At 41.7% G+C, this 21,588-nt stretch overlaps 1 protein-coding gene across 1 annotated transcript in view; it reads left to right on the plus strand.

Annotated features, from left to right (window-relative positions):
* LOC119740285 overlaps positions 1-21,588 on the plus strand; it is a 92,984-nt gene that overhangs the window by 23,067 nt on the left and 48,329 nt on the right. The window contains exons 5-8 of the mRNA XM_038215552.1: positions 10,443-10,655; positions 15,509-15,590; positions 17,853-17,941; positions 20,716-20,884. Coding sequence (XP_038071480.1) covers positions 10,443-10,655; positions 15,509-15,590; positions 17,853-17,941; positions 20,716-20,884 — 553 coding nt within the window. The remainder of the gene's footprint in view (positions 1-10,442; positions 10,656-15,508; positions 15,591-17,852; positions 17,942-20,715; positions 20,885-21,588) is intronic.

Below are 21,588 nucleotides of genomic sequence, written 5' to 3' on the forward strand. Positions count from 1 at the left end.
ACTGGTGATTAAACATACATTGTAACCTAATGTTTTAAGCCACATTTTAAAGAAAAAAACCATTGAAAATAAGGTTTGGAACGCACGCGAATCATAAAATAGTCTGGCACCATCCCATTCAACAGTTTACAATTTATAAAATAGATTCAGGGAACACGATAAAAAATGGCGTCCTCATGAATAAGGTCGATGCTAAGTGCTTCTTGCACTTTAGCAAAAAAGAAATATAGACAATAATCCCAGATCTAGGATCTTTTTTTTCCCCGCTCCTTTTAGGGGAAGGGGAGGGTGCTGTGGTCTCCAGCCTTGAACTGACTGTTAACCTAGCAACCATTCAGATCTTTCCCCAAGTTGATTTGAGTGCAGTCGTACAGCCAAAGGTCAAGGCTAAATCCCTTTTCCCCCTGATGCCTCCCCCCCCCCCCTTCACAGGGGCAAACTCACCAGACTGACTTCCTTGAAATTACACACCCCTTCTCCAAAAAAGGAGGGAAAAAAACCACTTAAGTTACCAGCACTGATCAATCATCTACTGCAAGTATAAAAGTGCAAGCCATGACTCACAAGCAATCTACATGGCCCCAGCACTTCAAGACCGACTCATAAAACCATCCATCACTCAGAATTGCATGTACTCCGATTATTTTTTTTCCCTTCTCTTCTCAAGGCCATTTTTTGGGGGTTTCTTCTTACACAGTATGCTTTTCACACAAGGATTTTGTGTTAGTGCCATGGGGGGGGGGGGGTTCCTAGTTGTGTCTGCCTACTTGTGTTTATTCCAGGAAGTGTTTATCTCCACCACCAGTTATATGCAAATGCAGGATCAATAGGTGTCTTGCTGTTCAATAAACATGGAGTGTGAAGAAAAAAAAATGGCATTATCAAGGACTAGCACCCTTAAAGCAGCATGGGCAAATCCAGGCTTGACAAGTCCTGCCAATCGTAACAATTTATCTACACCCAAAATAGCTTCAAAAATTCCCTCTTTTTTTATGTCGGCTCTCTAAATTCTGTAAAAAAAAACTGAGCCACTGTGGCAAGTGCAATGTTCAAGAAGGGATTGTTATCGGCTGGCTGGTGTTTACTTTAAGCCACACGATGCCAGCAACCCATGCAGTGTCTGGCTGTAGTCATTGTTCTCTCATGTATGGCATTATTGATATGATCGCTGATCATCGCCAGCAACTCCCAGCCCCGACAGTGGTGCACTCTCTCTACCCGGTGTCGTGTATCGTTTTCCACTGGACGCCTTACTCAAAAAAAAAAACAGAGAAAAAGAAGCAGACAGCGAGTGTCATTAATGCCAGCTCGTTAAGAACTGTCCGGTTTGGAACCTACGGTGATACGGCGCATCAAGTGTTTAGGGTTTACACTCGTGGCTAATGGATGTTTGATCACTGGATCTGTACAGCCTGTGCGTTTCTTACCAGCGTAAGTGGACAAAGTGATAGCCGTGGAAGTACGACACGTAGCTGAAAGTGTGGCTGTAGTGAGGAGAGTGCGATTTGGTATGCGGTGCGTATTTCCCACTTTCCGGTCCTGGATAGTCTCAAGCAGGCCACGTAGCCAATTTTTTTGTAAGTTGTTCGTCTCCGTTTTCACCGGATGTGTGTTTGCTTAGGTTATTGCTACTCTACATTGAATTGAGTCAGTGTATGTTGTCCTCATCAACAAAGAATTGTGTCCTGGTTTTTTGAAGAAAAAACATTTATCCATGTATTTTACTGTATTATCATTTGTAAAATGGCTGAAATATTTACTGGGTGATTAATTAGTCCGATGAAAAATATTTCAAGGCATTGGCGAAAAAAATTGCGACAATAATATTTTTTGTAGATAAACATTTCCAGTCGTCCCACTCTGCACAAAAGCAATAGCCAAACTTTATTGATGAACTCCTTGTATTTGTTTTTGGTTTTGGCACAAGTAGTATTATTAAAGCATGATCCAGCCAATCCCACAACCCACCATGAAGGATGGGGGTCAAAGTCCAGAGTACGCAAGGCAGCGCTATCATTCAAACGACAACCCCATCAACATGTACAACGCTGTCAGCAAACAAACCAGTTAGCTGATAAAAACTACACGGCGATTTTTCATTATATGTGTGTATTAATAAGCAGACTGTCAATACTGCAGACGGTATAACCTTTGCCCCCCCCCCCCCCTTGTGGCAAAAGCGCGCAGGCTTGCTAGCCTTTGTGTGTGCCTGGCTGGCTGTGGCCGTTCAAGACAAAATGTCCTGCCGCATGCATGGTTATGATTGATAAGAGTAAGGTCAGCGCTGGGGCTGTCTGACTTGCCAAAGGTCGCTCGGTAGAGAGAGTTGCTTGCGGGCTTGTGTCGGTTGCTTGGTGTGACTTGTTTAGCAGACCAATCAGGCTTCACTACTACCAGTAAAACAATGAACCACAGACCACCAAAGACTTCCGCGGATCTAATCTAGCTTCTAGCACTGTTCTTGTGCACAAAAACATTTGTCATGTAAAAACATTGTCAGTTGTAATAGAACTCATCACTGAGTCCTTCGCAAGTCACTCACAAGTCACCTCGTAAGGTAGGTCAACAAGTAAACATAGGATTAAAGAGGTAAATAGCAATGTTTTTAGGGCCTTTCACATTATCCAAATTTTTTTTTTTTTTTGGGGGGGGGGGACCGCTTTCACACTAGCAAGAATCTAACATGGTTTCTACATGGGCCGTGCACACAGGTAAAACCCAACCTGGTATGATGTAGGGACAAGGGTTGAGACTCTACCCAGGTAGTACATGTAAATCCAAACTCAACAGCCAAGTGTGAACGGTATGCTTCGTCTGCCCATGGACCATTGGACCAGGTTCTGCTTACAGTGGACCTGTGTTGTAAGGGAGACGAAAGTATGAAAAAGCACTTTGTCGCAATTACTCGCACATGTATTTTTAATAGGTTGATTATGATACTAGACTTGAGATTGCATGACTTGTGATGACATGAATACAACTCTATATTACTATAGAATGCAGAGATTGCACTCATTACATGTAAAATGCACATTATGCTACTGTTGTTTATAAGCAGAACTCTTTTACACCAGGCTCTTAGAAACTCTTTCTCTAGCTGTTGAATACAATTATGTAGCGCCTTTAGTAGGGGTATATTATTACTATTTGACCTTACTTTCTCAGTCAACATCTTTCAAGTGTTATACACCTAGCACTAGCAGGCAACAGATGGGAGGTCATGACCTCTGCCTTGCAATCAACATGGGCACACAGGCCATGTCTGGAATCAGTTTGTTTGCTCACTTCACACTTTGTGGGTGTTTCTGAAATGAAAAGAAAATAACATGAAATTCATATCAAAGGTTATAAATGGTCAGGTTTGTTGTTTTGTTTTCCTCGTAGTTCTTGTAATTCAGTTATTTTTAGTATTGGAACCTCCATCTGTAAGGCCGAGTAAAAAAAACAAAACAGTTTCTAGTCTGGTTTTTTTTTTGGAAAAAATTAAGGCGGCAGGGTTTTTTTTTTTTTTTTTCTTTTTCCTCCAAGGTGAAAGATTTTCCAAGATGGCGGATGGATGTTTCCATTTTCTCGGCTCTTTGGCTGATCCTAAATTGTGAACAAAGGAGCTGGAACCCTTTTTTTCATAGCTACCAGTAAATGTACAATGTTGTTGGAGACAAATATTGACAATATATACATGTGCAAATATATCACAAGTGTATGAGTTTGAAAAAAAAAAGAAAGGAGGGCAAGTGGGAAAAAAGAACGCGGGCGGGGACGAAAAACTGGTTTATTCCTTAACTTGGCCTAACTGCAGTTAGTTTAATTGTACCTGTGTCAATACATGACTGCCCTTCTTTTCTTTATGATTTTAGAGTAAAGCCTTGTATAAAAATTTGTTAGGGTTAACGCTGAATGTCACAAAGAAAAGTCAGTTGTTGACATCATAAAATTCACTTCGCTTACTCTTTCACCTAAAGTATGAACCAACCTTTAAAAGGTTTCTTCAAATTTCAGGCATACCTTGCAAATATTTTAGTGATACCGAGTAAAGACGTTTAGATGACATTCGACAACAGTTGAGATTATGAGTGTACAAAGCAGGCCACGTATTTTGGGTTCCCGCCCAAAAGTTTACATATTGACGTGCTGAAAAGAGAACTCCCATCTTCATAGAATTGAATATTAGATTCCACATTGAACCTGGTGTGAACCCACTACCGGCCGCTCCATTGTATGCACATTTTCAGGCTGAACCAACCGCCATGCGCCATCAGCCATTCAGACATTGTGCCCAGCGAGGCATTCAGTTTCAATAACACCACATAAGCACTCTGACGCTGAAGCAAGCAGACAGGCCTACGCCATATGTGTCCTCACCGGGTCTATAAATAGCAGTTGTGGCTACCGTCCCTGGGCTGCTATATAATCCCAATGGGTACTCTCAGCCAATGTGGGATGTGCTAACGTCTGGCTTTTGGAACATACAAGTGTATGCATGCAAGCACTGACCTGAAACTTTCAGGAGATGACATTATCTGGGCATTGAGGGTCCTTGCTCTATGATCAGGGTTTGGGCTCCGTGCTCAAGTACTCCGTTAACGAACGGCCAGAAAAGGAGAGTTGGGGGAGACCTTAACTGGTTCCCGGTCCATCCACTGTGTATTACGAATAATCCAAAGTTATTGGGGGCGGGGATTAGTCTGGGAGACCATCGCAAGTTAAATTTGAACGTATTCGCGCACCGACAACGCCTGATGCTCAAGCAAAGACCCTGTTGCTAATCGCTTAGGCACATTCAGGAAATTGTGCATACTTCGCGCGCGAACCAGTACAGTATGCACACGCCCTCTTTTGTTGGTGCACGGAGCCCATAGCCTGATGGCCTTTACACATTAACGTCTTGTCCACCCACGTCTCGTCTACCCGTGTTGAAATCAACACAGGTTCAAGCTAATCAGAACCGGTTCCCATCAAACACAGGGTAGGTAAGGCACACCGTTCACTCTTACACCAGCGTGTACACAAGTCGGCTGTGGATTTTTGATTAAAGGTAATGTACAACATTTGCAAACATAAAAAAAGAACTACCAAAATTTATGAAATACCTTACTGGACTGTTAAGTGAATAATAGTTTCAAGCATCCTGTGAAATTGTGGCACCTGGTGTGCTGTCATTTTCAAGAAAAGTGGAATTTTTGTATCAGTTTCCAACGATGGTTGGCTGACCATTGTTGGGAAAATCCTGACTTATTTCAAATGCTGATTACTGCCCCCAATTTACCAAATTTAGTTAGTCCACATTTTGTTTGCAATCGGTTACACATCTGTGTTGCACACGGGTGCAAGCCAGCTGGTCTGGTTCCCTGACCAGACAATTCCCCAATGTCTATATATTGCTCTGTTTCGTCTGAAGTAGGTTTACTACCCGTAGAAAAACTAGACTACTAGAACAGCATTTTTTTCCCCTTGGTTTTTCCAGCACCTATGAACACAAAACTTTAAACAGGTCGGTGTAACAATATTTTGCTATTTACATACTAACCCCCAAATCCATCCATTTCTGAAAATAACAGCAAAAGGAAATGCATGCTACATGTAAAACCCTGGTACAGCTTTTCCACCCTAGTCCCAACCAGGATTGAATTTCACCTGAATGTTACGTACACTGGACCCGTGTAGAAAGTAGAAACCATGTTGCATTCCTGCTAGTGTGATTTTGGATAGAGTGAAGGGCCCTTAATCCAGCAGCTGCAATTAGAAGCCATTATCAAGGGGAATCACACTCGCACAAAGGTCACAAACACATTCTTAAATGGTACAATTGTAGGCGCCCTTGTAACTTTTTTTGTGTATTTTAGCAACCCCATTGTTTGGAGCATTGAGCACACACATAAAACCGGCACTGAAACGCTACATGATGTACCCCCTCAAAAACGGCATTCATTGTGGTTGCCAGATTTGTCTGGCTGTTACTGCGCCAACAAAACAAAGGTCTCATGGCCATGAGCTTTGGGTTATGCAGTTGTTGTCGTACACAATCCAAAATAGAATCCTGATTGTGTGAGTCTGGAATACTGAACTTCAAAGTACCTTGACCTTCTGATCAAATCAGAAACTACAATGAATCAGTTCTTTTGCTACCTGCATTTCTGTAAATGGAACAGAAAATGGAAAAACAACTTGGTCATGCAGAACTCATGGAGTTGATTTATCCACAGGATTATGTGGGGCAAAGAGTGTAGAGACTTTATCTCATGTTGAACTGCACAACTCTCTGTGATATTACATACATGTATGTATGTAGAACACTTGAATATGCAAAGGTACTGAATGTGAATGGACCAGGCATTGATAGTACACAATGAAAATATTTTCTGTTTAGCACATTTGAACTACCGGGTAGGTGTTATCTGATCCCCACCAGTTGGCTGGACGTGTGCAGATAACGTTTCCAGGATTAGAATTCTTAGAATTTCGCTTCAGTCCGGTTGTGTCCCTTTTGGGTTTTTTTATTCTCAAAATCCAGTGTTTAGACTCTACATCTAAAACCGCCTTAATTATCATCTCATGAGAGAAATGAAAATCCAGAAGTAAATGTCACCGATTGAAAAAAAAAAAAAACCTGCCCCTCTTAAAAGATGAACTTCTGGGAAATCAATGTTCTTTTTTTTATTATATAAAAAAGTCTACGTGCGAGGTTAAAAAAAGAATCAGAGTGGATTCTCAGCAATTGTTATTCTTCACTCGCTGTAAGTACTTCCCAATCGAAACAGAAATGTTTATCCATGCGCAGGAAGGAGTGGGCGGCAGAGTCCCCGCGCTGTTGACATTTTGAAACCCTTTGTGTTGACATGCTGGGCATTTGGTTTGAACATGAGTGACCTTTTAATATAGGGCTCACCACAACGGGGTATATTCGTACTCCTTTTTTTGGGGGGGGGGGTGCAAAGACATTGTCTCTTTTGGAAAGCTTTTGTAAAGTCATTTTTACGAGCAGGAAGGAGGAAGTTACACTTAGATGATGGGGAGGATGGGCACATTTACCTGCGTTATTTGCGGTGTGAGTCACACAAAGAGGATGTGGTAGTCACAGTCTTTGTTAAGTGAGTGGGTTGGATTGTCTCTTGTTGTTGGGTGCACTGTGTGCAGGGTGTCAGGCCATTCATGTTGACATCATGCGGTGATCAGGGTGTTAACAACTTCCAGGTTGGTGTTGGTTATATGGTTAGATCTGTTTTGTTTTGAGATTTCAGAAAAGGGACGTGTGAGTGATACTGGATGGCCTTGTTTTTTCCTTTGCTTTCATGACATGGCAGAAAAGTTCAAATGCTCGGTTGTCGGTGCATGTAGAAAGTATGTACAGTATATGCGGTACCAGGAACAAAGGTACAATACTACAGATAATATGGTTCCCTGCAAATCAGTCTTTAGAAATCTCAGTACCCAGAAGCGAAACATTATGTAGTTTTGAGATTTCAAGGAGAACAATCGTAGGGAAATATGGGCCCCGTGCGCCAACGAAAGAGGGCACCCTTTTACCTAGCAAGGACGTCCCATGAGTGGGACATTTAGCTGGTTGACGCGCACCGTTCCTTGCGTGTGACGCACGTACACCAGGGGATTTGTACTATGTACACGCAGTGGTACGGCCGACCTACGCGTCACGGCAAAATTGCAGTCAGGCAAGATGGCGTCGGTCGGTCACCCCCAACTGTACTTGCTTTGCCGGTGAGGGGGTACTTGTGAACGGAGTGGATAGGTGGACAATAGTGGTACATGTACTGCGAGGGTGTGTATATCAGTGGGGGGGGGGGGGGGGGGGGGGGGGCGGGTTATGGGGGGGGGTGCGGATGGACATGAACCTTTAATTATATAAAACCCTGTAAGAGTTTGGGCTATAAGAGTGCTATTTGTTTGTTTTAATTAAGATTCCTTGAGAAGCCAAAGCCAGAGACAGGCCAATGTTTGAGACATGTCATTGGTCTGTAATATGATTCCACTGCCACACATGTTACATCTCCTTCTTGATGGTAGGGGTTAATGAACCATATCACCCAATGATCCATGCCCGTAGGGTGTTGGCAAACTCGGGTCAATGTGCTGCCTGCTGCTGGGTGAGCAATAGTAGAGGTCACAACCTGGCAAATGGCAGGTCCTAATGGCAAGATGGCCTTTGAAAACGTGTTTGGAAACATCCTATCGGTACATGTACAATATCAGTGTCGAGGTACTTGTACTCGAGTACAATTTTTCATTCTCGTACTCATAATGATGAGAATGTACTAGGTACTAAAAACTCACACTCGTTAGAACAAAATTACCTGTAGTCATGCGTGAACTCATGGCAGAGTACTCGTACTCATACTCATGGGAAAAAAAAATTGCCGTGGACTTGTACTCGTATTCGTACTCATGGCAAGTAACTCTGACTCGTACTCATAATTAAATATGACAAAGTTCTTGTACTCGTGCTCATGCTCATAGAAATGTATTATGAACCTGATGCACAGTTCCAACAGTAGGAATTAACACAATCGATTTGCCTATTATCAGCTTTTTAAATAGCCTGTTACTTCAGGCATGAGAAGTATGTACATGTACATGTACATTGTACCCTTATACTTATAGAAGAACTTTTGTGTTGTACTGTTCACCTGTTCTTGTCTGAACAGTAATAGTATGCCTTTGTGTTTTCGTGCATCGAGGACTCCATGCGATTTGTCCTACGGTTATGATAGGGAACCAAAAACATTGTTAGTACACCAAAAAAGCCCCACAACTCCCAATTTTCCATATAAATTAATTCTTGTTCACCATAAACACTGTTTTTAAAAGGGCAATGGCATTGTTGATTATGTACATTGTAAGGGAGGGGAAATATTTTTAAATGTCATTTTTTTTTTGGCTTTCATAGTATGAACTTGTATCTCATCGAATTTCAACAAGGATTTCTACACGCTGACTTCTTTTTCAAAAATCTAATCGACTTGTAACGTTTCTTTTACTGTTTACGGTGATTTGAGTGAAGATCAAGGTCCTTCGTGTCCCGCTGTCTGTTGTATGATGGAATTTCAGTGTCACGAAAAAATCTGCAATGCTAAACTTGCATTTTGCCCTGGCCAAGGGGAAAATCCCATGGCCAAGAGATGATGTAGCCCTGAATGGAGCCAGTTGCCTTGGCAGGCCCTTCACATCACCTGCTCAACCTCATCAATAATTCATGATCACCCTGTTGTTAGGCCTTGTGGTTTTCTTCTTCGTCTTCTTCTTCTTCATGCTGGACTGGGGCAGATCAGCCAAAGACACACTGGTCATTGACCGGATGCCATGCATATGGCCCTTCCCTGACAGCGAGCTGAGACACTGCAGAATTGATGCCAGTATTCTGGCTGTCTCCCTCCGTTTACGCTGGCATTTGCCTTCATTATTCAATATGAATTGCATATGCCCGTCCTTTTAGTATTTGAAATGCAGACTGCGACAGATTGAGTGTCCAAATCAACAACTGCTTGCAATTCCGGCGTGTCAGCTCAGATCCCTCATTCGGTTAGTTATTGTCAGTGATTGTTTTGCACAAGGGAATGTGGACTGGTACAAACAATATGCTGTTTACGTTAATATCGCGCATTTATCCATCACATAGCATGTCAACAACAGTAAATTTTTATCTGTGATAATAATGATAATAATAATGTGATGCTTACATAGCATTTTACATACTAAAGGTCTCAAGGCGCTTCACAATTATTACCCCTGTTCATCGGGCCATGAGACCAGTTTTTTGCAGCAGCTAGGGATCGGCGCATTCTGGTCTCTACCTTCACAGGCACCCATTTATACTCCTGGGTGGAGAGAGGATAATTGTAGTAAAGTGTCTTGCCCAAGAACACAAGCACTATGTTCCTAGTCAGGATTCAAACCACGTACCTGAGTTGAACACGGCAACCAGTGTACCACAGAGCTCCACATCTACAAATACATGTAAATCAAATATTTAGTCTTGACAAAACCAGGACGCAGCTAAAAAAAAAAGTCACACGATTGGTACTCAATCTGATTAGTACTCAGCTGAATTTCGTGAAGCAAATAAATTTTGTTTTCTTAGTCTAACCAACACCCCCCCCCCCCCCCCATCCTGGCCACCATTGTACTCCCAAGTACAGAGAAAGTCATTAACACAAAAATAATCATACAGAATACCATTGAAAATGTGATCACAAAATGATTGATACAGGGTTGAGTAGGTTCATCCAAGCGGAGTAATGTTATGCATGCTTGTTGATACATTGTAAGAAGAGATCAATTGATGATCGCTCTTGAACTTACTTTGTGGTGTGCACATGTTTGGTATAGCAGTTAACTACTACTACTACTAGTGATGAGCTTTGCTTGATAAGTGTATTGACCTCCTGCCCAATAATAGTTGTCTGTCTCCTTGTGACATGTCACCCTTGCAGGAAGACAGCCCCAAGACTGCTCATCATCCAGTGTTCCAGCGCTACACGGAGGTGAAGGTGGACGTGGACAAGTGGCTGCATGAGCAGAAAGTGCAGCACATATTGATGAAAGCGCCCTACCCACTGACTGGCTATAGGGTACAGGTCTACCGCCTCGGCTCCACCACCCAGTGGTTCTCAGCTGTCATTACTGGTCATGATCTCTACACAAGGGTAAGCTGGTCTAGCCCCCCCCCCCTTTTATCGACCTTGTCCCTCCCCCTCTCCTACCCCCTGGCCCACCCCTTCCCCTACCCATTTCCATGTACTGCCTGACCGCGCTCGTTAGTGTATCATTTTAACATGTGTGTGAACATTAGTCAAATATTTCATTCAATGTGGCGTGCTGCAGTTTATTTCATGCCCTTGCTGGTATTTTATCTGTACATCTAAAAATAGCCCCGTCTGGCAGATGTTACATGATCAGGTGCCAAGTTGATGAACTTGTGAACAGTACATGTGACCTTCACTTCAACTTTGAATGGCAAATGGCGATGAATAATGGGCTTGAATCCGACGCATTCTTGGAAATGATTAAGGTCGCTTTGTAAAAAAAAAAGGGGTCGTGTATTCTGCCTTTCAGCATAATTAACAAAATTGCGTAATGCAAGATGTAATTGTATCTGCCCCGTGGAATCAAAGAGAAATTTTATGCTGGAATATTCATTCCTGGAATTCCTCTGCCTGCCCCCCCCCCCTTATTTTCCACCGCAGTTGTGAAAGAAAGTGTAGTGCACCCCGGGCTTTGTTTACTCACGGAGCAAAATGAAGCCACGCTGTTGTCTTAGCCTGTCTGTGCACGGTCCTTCTTCAGTGAGGTGCGGGATTCGCTCAGAGGCACACATATCCCAAGCGCTCTTTCGTGTCCGACAAGTGCGCTGTTTTATCCCGAAATATTATGCATGGAAGGAGCGCGGTTTGGAATCCAAACTGTATGAATAATACACCCTCGGGCTGCACTATATATGTAGAGCGGGAATACGGTATTTTTTGTGGTGTCAAGGGAGAACGAAAACGCGGACACGGAAAGTTCAGCAAAGGAGGAAAAAAAGAAATTGGGGATGGATAGAAATCAGACTGATTGCCATTCTGATAGGGATTTCAAACCTGAGGGATGAGATTTATGCAGTGGGCTTTGCAAATACCAGAGGTCATAACTCAGAACGATAGAAGGCGTCGATAGCAAATAGGGAATCTCTTCCGATCAAACCGGGCAGATATGGCGTGGTTAAAAAGGGAAGAAAAAAAAATAACCGGAAAACATTAGCCTGCTTAAGTTGTCAAAAGTAGCTTTTAGAAAGAGGGGGAACGGAAAAAGAAAACGAGTGCCAGGAACTGAGTGCCTGGCGACCTTTTAGCAAGAGTACAGCCATTTTTCTTTTTCTCTAGTAAGTTTGATCAGATTAAAGCTGAGGCTGTACGAAACTTGGTGAAAGCAATCCCTCAAGGCCGGTTGATGTCATAATGTAGCTTTGAATGGCAATCCTATAATTTTTTTTTATTCATTTGAAAAAAAAATGGATTGGCAAAAGGTCTTGCCAACTCAAATAAATCCTTGTTTTCGTCAGAGTCATTGAAATGCGTCATTGTGCCTGTTCTTCTGTAGCTCCCCCATCAGGCTCCAGCGCCGAGAAGTTACCGTTACACTACCCTAAAATTGCATTTACATGTACTTAATAGGAGCAGGAATTAAATGACAATTTCCAACCCAAAAAAAAATGGAATGTGAAAAAAGAAATGATCCAAATGCTAGATTGACTGGGTTGCCAACGAGAACGGAGAGAAGCTATTAGCGGTCCGGCATTAGCTGTAAGGAGTATGGCCCGTAAGGTGTTATTGCCTGTCAACTGTAATCAACCCCACCTCATCAGACCGGATTAAAGTACAGGGTGTAATGCACGGCCGGCCGGCTATGGCAAACGCCAGTTGTTTGGTCCCCATTCCTACCTGCCTGGCAGATTAATATTTAATAGGGTCCAACAATTCCAGCATTCTCCGTACAAGGACAGACAGGTTGACCTCTGTTTTGATAAGCAGAACAGGTTTTTTTTCACCCTTTCTTTAACACGTATACACATGTACATGTAATAAAATTCAATAAGGTAAGTGTTTGCTCCATGAGTCAAACGCAAATGTCAGAATCTTTTTTTTTTTGATGGGGGGGGGGGGGCTTGAAAAGGCCAGATCGTTTACTTGGTTGGGATTGGCACACTACACCTGCTCAGGGAGAGCACCTCGTTAGCGATTGGGTAGAGTACTAGGCCAGTGGGAGTGTGTAAAACACAGCATAGGCAAGATGAGCTAGAGGTCTGTGAACTTCCCCGATGATGCCAGGGACTCAGTCCCCCGGATCAGGGGCTGTCAATTCCTGTATCCTCCTCTCCGTCAGGGGCCGTTACTTAAGTCGCTTTGATGCATAAATTATCAGGCTGTTAGCTGGGGCTTTGTGCGGGCCAGTGTACCTCATCCAGATTCCATAAATATTGACCGAGAACCAGTCGAGTAAAACAGACCTTTATTTTTTTTTGCATGCGGAGGGGGAGACTGCTCGGTTCCCTCAAGGCAGAGCAGTGCTATCACATTAGGCTGGCAATAGATTACGGATTACCAGCTTTGTTCTTACAGGGGACCTACAGATGCTATTGAACTTTCGTACTAACCGTTACGGGCAATGAGAGATGAAGGGGTGTTAGTGTGTAGCATGGATCACTTGTGCCAGTTTTTAAAGATGACACTGTAAGTGGGTCAAATTGGGTATACTGCTGCCATAGGCACTGGATGACTGGTGATGTACATGTAGTGTCTTCAATTAACCCCATGTTCCTTCTCATGATGCCCTCCCCTTCCCCCCAACCAAACATCCAAGCTATTCCTGAAAAGAGTCCACAATCACAAGGTAGATGTCCTAACCCTGAACCTAGACGTGTTTCGTCACTCGTCACTTCCCTTTACATGTACTTCATAAAGGCACTTCGCGACTTCAGAGCTGATCCAAGGGCTATTATCACCACCGCCAACATCATCATCTTCAAGGTTCTCTCATTGATGCTATCCCTTCTCTCCCCTCCCCCCTCCCGTGTGTCCTCCCGAAGAATTTCTCAAGTGGCAGGGCATCTCGCAGTGCCGGGAATCCCAAGAATGTCTCTTTGAGTCCCGTCTGTCTGCCTGTATTTGGCCTATGGAATGCCGATCAGAAGGGCTTCTACTATCATTCTCCCCCGTGATGGGTTCCTGTCACGGAACGCGATGAGTTTAAAAAAAAATAAATATGTGGGTTAAGAAAATCTAGCCTTGGAATTTGTCACATACTTAATCCCTGAGTGAAGATCTCGGTGCAGCCTGATATTGTTTTACAGGGATGCCAAAATAAATGAAATTGATGGAAAGCTCTGATTTTGTCCGCGACGTGTTTTGACATGTAATTGAGCGTATTAAACTGATTTAGATACCGTGCGAGTGATTAATTGTTAAGCTCATAAGAACTGACTGTACTAGGTATTTATAAGTGTGTGTATTTACACGTATTGTGCATTAAGCAGCTCGGGCACATGTTCTTTGAATGCGGCCTTTTATAATTTCCATTTCAATTCCAAAGCCTGTCTGGCGTTATTTCACAATAGACCAGTAATTATCTGAGAGAAAAAAAACTGGGTACAAAATCAAATATCCTCAGTCAACTTTCTTTTTTAGACATATCAATATTTTGAAAGTTAAAAAAATCAAAACAATTTGATATAAATAAAAAAAATCTGATTTAAATCAAATAAATCCGATTTGTTTTTTATTTCAGTAAGCAGTTTGCAGCAGTTTTACTTTTTTTCCTGTTTTTTATTTTGTTAAAAAGATAAAAAAAAAAAAAATTCGCCATTTAAATCTGATTTAAATCAAAGAAATCAGATTTTTTTTTTTTTTTTTTATTAAAAGGAAAAAAAATTACCACCCCTGCTTTCTTGAATGATACATGTACATCATGTAGTGTTTACAATGTAAGTTTTGTCTGTAATTTGCCTGAACGAAATGAATTATTGTCCAATTTCCCTGAAACAACTTGCAAAACATTCTCTCGGTGGCCAACCCAAAGAACAGTGCGAGCCATTGTTCAAGTTTAATGTCGCCGTCAAATAAATACATCACCGGCAGCGCTGTGAAATGTAGGAAGGCAAGGTCTCACTATCCTAACCTCTGACATCGCGTGCATGGTTGATGGCTCGTAGTCAGGCCTGCCTTGAAAGTGCACTTTTTTAAAGTCAAAACTGTGAATGTTAGACTTGCAGCTGAAATGGTAGTGGTTATTTTTAGGCCCGTCAGATGCTATCTTTTGTATTCACTTCCTCAACTAGTGTGTTCTTCTCGCTTACTTTGTCAGACAGTTCTTGGCTTTCCCAGCCGCTCAATTGGCCTAGAAAGAGAGCTGATAGGCAGGGGGGGGGGGGGGCAAAACGTTCAGCAATACCAAATTGTACAAATGTTACCCTGTTAAAACCTTGAAAAGGCACGGTACATGAACATGTACACGTATGTCTGTTTGTAGTTACATTGTACATTAGCTCATTCTCGGTAGGCAATGTAGTATATCGTCGGGTGCACCATGATACGTCATTTCGTGGTGCGACCAATGATGTGTACATGTACCGGTAGGTGAATACATTGAAGATCTGTAAAGAAAATTCATCATAGCCTATCACTTGTACCTTGCGTTTACATGTGTACATTGTGTACACAGTGAAAAACAAAATTAAACAGTGCTCACCGGATATGGAGCCAAGCTTTTGGTGCGAAGCACCTTCATTAGGGCAGTTGTGGCTAGACATGTACGTGTATACTTGGCATGTATTGAAACATTACCGTCTCAAATCAAATCAAATCAAATCAACCTGTCCTGTGTGTGATTGCGGTATGATGACAAATGGAAACTGCATCATGGTAGCATTACGTATACCTACATCATGCACCTACCACTAATTGCTCACCAGTAATGCTTCATTCTTTTTGTTTATCCTGTCTTCGTTTTTTCCTCATTGTTGCAGGAGTTGATTGTAATGGATGACACAGTGCTGGAGAATCACACGGAAAATCCAGCCCTTGTCCAGATGGTCTTTCTTGATGACGGTAAGCCCTTGATCATCTCACCCGCCCCCCCCCCCCCCCTCCATCTCCCACTATGCCTCAGATTTCTAATTGCATTGATTGCCATGACAATATCTGTAGCTTTGATTCACTGCCGTTAGGTTTGGGCTTCGTACGTATATGGTGTCCTTGCGCCAGTTTGCCGTCCGCGATGAAAATGCAAAGCGTAACAGTTGTTGAAGGACACGTGAGCGCCTTTGTTGTCCTTTCCCTACGCTCAGGTTGTGTTCCGTCATGCGCAAACGCTTTGGGATTGTGAACATTCATTTGGAGGTTAGTCGCGCATGCACTGTATGCGCACGTGAACCTGTGTTCTACATCTATTCCCATAGGCACCGATGATAAGGCTTTTTCACACTACGAAAAATCTCCGTGTTGTTACTTTTTAGCAACGAACATGCTAATAACCTTTGACCTGCTGCCCTGCCACGCCACCACCGGTGTGATATGAAAATCGGACTCGTTTGAAAATCGGACTCCTTTTCCCTTTTATTGGTTAAACCCTCTCACGTGACTGGTCCCTCTCCTAATTATCTATGCATGAGCATGCGCAATACAGCCAGGGCTGTATGATAAACTGGTTTATGGCTTCTGACTAGCGCCCCTTGAACAAAAATATTGACTAATTGGGGAACCGCCAACATAAGGCTGGATAGCTCAGTCGGTAAGAGCACTGGAACGGTTATACGGAGGTCGCTAGTTCAAGCCCCGCTCCAGTCAATTTCTTTGTTCAACTTTTCAATTGTTATTATTCACTTAGTCAGTTTCCCTGTGTGGTTCAATTGAAAAAAGGGTAAACATTTCAAACATGATTCCATTAAATGTCCTGTTCAGATTAAAGAAGGGAGAAAAATAAATGCATACTTATATCCAATACTTTTCCCAACTTGGTGCATGCAATTAATAACACGAAAAAAAGAGTAATAATTTTTTGTGATGTCAATTTTATAGGCTTGCTAATTCGCACACAAGACCTGTACATGTACATGTACATGTATGTAATTCACACACATTTCAAGTCACAAGTTTTAAAGAACTCTTTCGTTTATTATATTTAGCAATGGATTTCTTGTTTATCAGTGTGGTTTTTTTATGAGAGGCTGTAATAACATCAACTTCACTTTGGGTAATACATCCTGGCCCTGAACAAAGGATTGTGTCATTGTCTCTCCGTAATGCAATACCCTGGGTCGTTCAGGCAGGGCGATAGGGTTGCTTGCTGTCTGCCTGGCCGGACTGGTGCTTGAGTAAATAAATCCCTGTGGTCTAGGTTTGGCCTTGAGACCCCTAAGCACACTTCTGTTGTGATCTGCAGAAACCCAGACTGTGCTGTATAGGGTTATGCTCTGTGGTTATTATTGTATGTTTACAACTTAAAGGGAATATGTAACATTTGCTTTTGCTGTTATTTTCAGAAATGGATGGATTTGGGGGTTAGTATGTTACAGCAAATATTGTTAAACTGACTTGTTTCACGTTTTGGGCTTGTAGATGCCAGAAAAACCAAGAAAACCAATCATGTTCTTGTTGTAGTCTGGTTCCCTGACCCGGAGCAATTTATAGACTTTGGGGAATTGTAAGGTCAAAGAATCAGGCTAGCAGGCTTGTACCCATTCACAGGTGTGTAATCAATTGCAATTTTGCAAAAAAAATGCAGAATAACTAAATATGAAAACTAGAAGCAGTTTTTGAAAAAAGCCAGTTGTTTTCAAACGCTAGTCAGCCGACCAGCGTTGGAAAAATGCAGTTTTTCTTGAAAATGTCAGCACGCCAGGAGCCACGATTTTACAGGATGTTTTAGACTGTCATTCCCTAACAATTCTGTAAGGTATTTCGTGATAATTCGATAATTTCGGTTTTTGATGTTTGCAAATGTTGTATCTTCCCTTTAAGTACAACCCATTGAAAATGTATCATGGCTTATTGCTCATATATTTGTAGTGATTTGAATGATATCTACATTAAGTTTTTTTCCTTCTTTTATTTAACTGCACACTGTATTAGTATTAAATAAAATACTCAAAATGTGCCAATTTTGGTTGATTCAGTAGGCCCCGTTAATTAATGAAAATCTTGTGTCAAAAAAAATTCCTTTGTTCAGCAATTGGAAAGCTTACTCTCTTTAAGTTCATGTGTGTCTGTATCCGTGTCTGATAAAACATGAATTATTTGTGAATTTGTCGAGGATTTTTTTCCTAATGAATAAATTATTGATTTCTTGTTTCTCTCCTTGTCTCGTCAAAGTTGTGAGTTCTTTGCTGAAGGGGGAGAACGTTGGGATCACCCCACGCCGTAGAGTGAACGCAGCCAACACAACGCAAGCATCAAACACGGTAGGTTTCCTCAATACTCGTACTTCATAGATGTGCATGTGCGGCTTCATCGTGCAAATCAGGGACACACACGTGCAACATCATCGGTGCATTGGACAGGACAGGAACCAAAATCGAGGACGACCTCGATTAGAAATCATGTACAAAATCAGTGAGAGCTGTTGCAAAAAAAGTAGAGTATAAACAAAGGAAAAGGGAAGAGGAACGATAGAAAATCCTCGATTTGCACCAACAAAAGTGTACACTCAGCAGTAAAACCAAACTTTACACTTACCGGTACCAGTGCAACTTTCAAATTGCAAAATTCCTGTAAATTTTGACACAAACATTTGTTACTGGCAGCACGTTTTGTTGCCTATAATTTTTGGTGCTTATGTCCTCTCCCGAAGATATTTTCAAGTTCACCCTGAAAAATAGATTTTGTTCTTAAATTGCTAATCTTCTACCAATACAGAGGTTATGAATGAGACATTGTTTCAAAGGTTGTGAAATGTAATTTGAATGAGACATCGAACAAGGAAATCAAACTTTGCAAATTTTCAACTTAATTTGCAGACCAACAATCATTTTTTGCGTGCGTAATAGGTGCAAAAGCAACCTAAAAGTGAAAGCGTATTTAAGGGTTGACAACGTTGTTCAAACAAGCAAATTTCCAATTTGTAAGGAGAAGTAAATCATGTTAAAGCGCACGGTTAGACCATGGAGGATGGTTAGACCAATGTTAACTGAACATTTTACTACTGTGCACACAACTCTAGCTCAAAATTATTAGGAGATGAAGTGTTACACTACCATTCTCAAACAATGTTCATGAATTCTAACGCTACACGGTGTACACACTAAACTCTGACAAGAAAGTTCTGCAAAGTGGGTTAATTTTTTCATTGTCTTCGCTATCTTTGCAAGGTGCCCAGATATTATACTTTTCAGATGGAGAGGAAAACAAAAATTAATATTGCACTCAGACTCCTGGTGTAAAATATGGAAAGTCAAGAATATTTGACTGGCTTGCCCTCTGCTGTCACATACAAACTCTTCCCCTTTTACCCCATGGGAATAAAAAATATTACTCCTCCCTTTTCGATTTCGTTCTGGCCTTGCTTGCTTGACAAGTCTATCATGGATCATCAACTGCACGTGGTAAAATGCTAGAGCTGGAGGTTATGCAGCGAGGGCGCAGTTAAAGGGATGGCAATTCATCCAGAAATTGCGTGGAGTTTTGTTAGCGTTGGTAACCATGTGAAGGAAACTCAAAACCCTCTTTGTGGAAAGCGATTTCCTAGAGATGAATTGTCCGGGTGTGTTAATCTGTAAAACTAGCAATTGGTTAAGTCCCTATTGTTAAAAAAAATCACACACTGTGACCCAGAATGCATTAAGGCATCAGCGCGCTGGCTTTTTCAGCAGCACTTACTTTTTTTTTCAAAGACGAGCATTGAAGACACATGTGAAGTTTTATTTTATGGTCTGCTAAAAAAAGTATCAATTTTTAGCCTGTGCGGAACCGATCAGCATTTTTCTTTTAATCTGGTAAATTGAACTGATAGGTTGCTCCGTGGTGTGGGTGTGACATCCTACATCCATTAACTTCAGGCCTGATATTCTCTCTGTTATAGCGAGCGGCCTTGGAAGCAGGCATGATGGATCTGCCTGCACAATGACCATTGTGTGCTTTATAATCACAAAGCCCCAGTAGATCATCAGCGCACATTGTGCAGCGAGGTCACTTTTGATGTCCAGGGGCTGGATGATGTTCATCCAGAAATTGTTCTCGGTCAGGAAAAAAAAAATGAGAGGAAAAGAAATCCAATCATGTCTAGTGCTGTTAGGTTAGCCTCAAGGCTCAAGCATTAGTTTTTGACTTGACGTTTGCAAAAACAAACTCTGTGTGAAATGGGTTAGCAAGTATCCAGGACTGAATATGTTTATCTCATGGGAAAGGTAGAGGGACTAAGCTTCACTTTATTTAAACACCAACAGATTTTGAAGTATTTTTGGTTCATTCTCCGGTTTGTTTCCCCTGTATTTTTCTATTTCCCATCTTATCAGCATCCTGGTTTGATTGACAACGACCTTTTTATCGGAGCGTAAACCAGGGAGAGTCGCTTATGTTTTATTCATCAAAGCAAGGCCAGCTCATAAATTGAGTGATTTACGACATTTCCATAGGCCGTCTTGTCAATTTGTATTGTCCTCAAAGTGAACCCATTAACAGAGCTGTCTAATGACAGCATGTTGTCATCTTTCCTATTTTCCATTGTCCTTCATACATCATTGGAGGAATACATGTACATGTATACCCAAGTTTGAACACACTCAGAGGAATTCAAAAAAGATTGTACACAATTTTTGTCATCATCGTAAACAGAAACTCAAGAGTTTTTCAGTTGTGAGCAATGCGCAAGTATGCAATGAAGAAGGAAGATCGGGGAGACCTGTTATCATATTGTTTTAGTGTAAGGAGACACCGGACATTAAGGAGACATTTTGATGTCTCCCTAATGTCATATCCCCACTCTAGAGGCAAAATTTTACTGTCGCAATTACATGTAGGTTATATTTGTTGCTAGTGGTCTAATTAGTAAAAATACCAAAATTCGTGGCAAAAGGACAAGGGAATATTGGGTTAGGGCACATTTAAGTTGGACAAATTGTGTGCACAACCCAATGGGAATGTCCCCCGAAGGTACCAGTCTCCGTAATTATTATAATAACTTAGAAATACATGTTGTTATAAAATATTAACTGTTGATGTGTGATGTTCCCCCATATAGGGTACATTTTCTAGACCAGCTCCCCGGAGCCACAGTCCCAGTCAACCCCCAAGTCAGCAAGCCCCTCCCACAAAGAAGAAGAACCCTCGCTCCAAGCTGGCCGATGTCCCCGAGGTAGACAAAGACAAGGACAAAGACAAAGAAGAAAAGGAGAAAGACAAAGATAAAGGTAAGATTTTTAAAAAAATCACCAAAAAAAAAATCATGCATTCTTTAATGAAATTGTCGTAGTCATTTTGATTGTGACATTTTTGATGAGGGAGTGACATACATGAAGGCAATGCATGGGGGGGGGGTCTTTAGCCATTACATTTTGGTGTGATTGTGAACCCACTGACAGGAATTGAGTCGTGGTGATTGATCGTCAAGGAGATGTCGGTTATACACAAAGTGCCCTGGGAATTAATCATGTGTCTATTCATAGTTGTGGTGTTATGCTTAATACTTGTGCTGCTAGTCAGAATATGCAAAACATGAGTTACTGATCCTACCATGGTTTTTAGATTGTTTTACTTCTAGATTTAATTTGAATTTGCCAGCATTTTGGCCTTTCCTTGGCATTTTCTACATTGTTGAAGACTGCCTTAGAGTGGGATGGCTTTAAAGTGAATCATTACAATACTTCATTTGCATAGTTGTGTGGGGTCACTCCCCCGGCCCACCCATTTTTCCCCCCTGTATTTTTCGTATTTTGGATGAGATTTTGCACATTTCCAAATATACTGAAACCTGTACAGAGGAACAAAACTACACTGAGTTCAACCGTGGATTGATGGGTTTCATGTAATCAGTTTGGGGTGAAACGTTTCAGATTTCGAGTAATGAAGAGAGAATTTTCTTATTACAATCACCGCATGTCAATGTCGATATATA

Source organism: Patiria miniata, unplaced genomic scaffold, assembly GCF_015706575.1.
Source record: "Patiria miniata isolate m_02_andy unplaced genomic scaffold, ASM1570657v1 HiC_scaffold_10, whole genome shotgun sequence".
NCBI classification, from domain to species: Eukaryota; Metazoa; Echinodermata; class Asteroidea; order Valvatida; family Asterinidae; genus Patiria; species Patiria miniata.